This window comes from Etheostoma spectabile, unplaced genomic scaffold, assembly GCF_008692095.1.
Source record: "Etheostoma spectabile isolate EspeVRDwgs_2016 unplaced genomic scaffold, UIUC_Espe_1.0 scaffold272, whole genome shotgun sequence".
NCBI classification, from domain to species: domain Eukaryota; kingdom Metazoa; phylum Chordata; class Actinopteri; order Perciformes; family Percidae; genus Etheostoma; species Etheostoma spectabile.
In genome coordinates, this window is record NW_022605576.1 from 1,969,637 (window position 1) to 1,970,653 (window position 1,017).

At 37.6% G+C, this 1,017-nt stretch overlaps 1 protein-coding gene across 1 annotated transcript in view; it reads right to left on the reverse strand.

The window, feature by feature from the left end:
* Nucleotides 1-781: 781 nt before the first annotated feature.
* The window catches only part of LOC116685870 (dynein regulatory complex subunit 7), a gene marked incomplete in the record, with an annotated part of 10,916 nt that continues 10,680 nt past the window's right edge, over nt 782-1,017 (reverse strand). Inside the window, 1 exon segment of the mRNA XM_032510826.1 lies at nt 782-966. Within this exon segment, the coding sequence (XP_032366717.1) occupies nt 960-966 (7 nt within the window).

The following is a 1,017-nucleotide window of genomic DNA, read 5'->3' on the forward strand; positions in this document are numbered from 1 at the left end:
TGAGAAAAAGACTGAATAGGCGTATGAATAAGCTATATTTGGGTATTTTTCAAAACTTTCCCCTAATGGGATTCTTTGGGGCTATTTCTTCCTTACTCAGGACATATTGAGGATACAAATCCGTTGAGTTTGCTTCTGTTACGGTTTGTTCAACCTTTTTTCATAAAATGACTGGACTATAAACACATTGCCCTGCTTCAACCTTTATGTAGTGTCTGGTGTGAAGTATCACTGAACTCAGCAGGGAGTTCCCTTTTTAGCTTGCAGCTTTAATTTTGTATTATCTTTATTAAAATGACGGTTTGTGTCTGGATGCACACGAGTCAATAAATACCATCCTGAATTCAGCAGAATACAAAAATTGAAATGAGTTTTTTTTAAGATACCCATGTAAATAACATGGAGGAGGAATGGCGTGTGTCTTCATGCGTATGTTTCTGGAAGGGCTTGTCGAAGCTTGGCCAGGCTTCTCCAGTGTTTCTACTTATTCTGTGTCTGTTTTTTATTGTATTTATTTTTGCATTTTGCCATATTTATTAGTGTTGGAGTGTTATGTAAATGATTTAGTTGTTCTCAGATACAATATGTATGTTATGTGGAGGCCTGGAGAATGGATTACTGAAAGCTTTCAACTTAAATTGTACATCAGAAAAACGTTTTTTATCTAGTCGGCCTAGACCACCCAACCTATTAAGTAAACCATCATGGACCAATCTATCTGTGTTGCATAAGGTTCTATGCTGATTCCATTTCCATTTTATGATAAAAACAGAGAATTTTACAGCCAAATATTTATTTTTTAAGCGTGAGATACCAGTCAGATAAATAACATTGTTTTACGTTTGTAATAATTAACGCTCTGTCCTCTCTCCTGTGTGTCAGACACAGTGGCATCTCCAACCCCTCTGTCCAAGGCCAACAAGATGACGACAAGATGGCAAACATCTTCTACTCCCCTTTCAGCATCTGGGGGCCAGAGGCAACACAGCCACACAAATGTCAGAGGTATTATACACA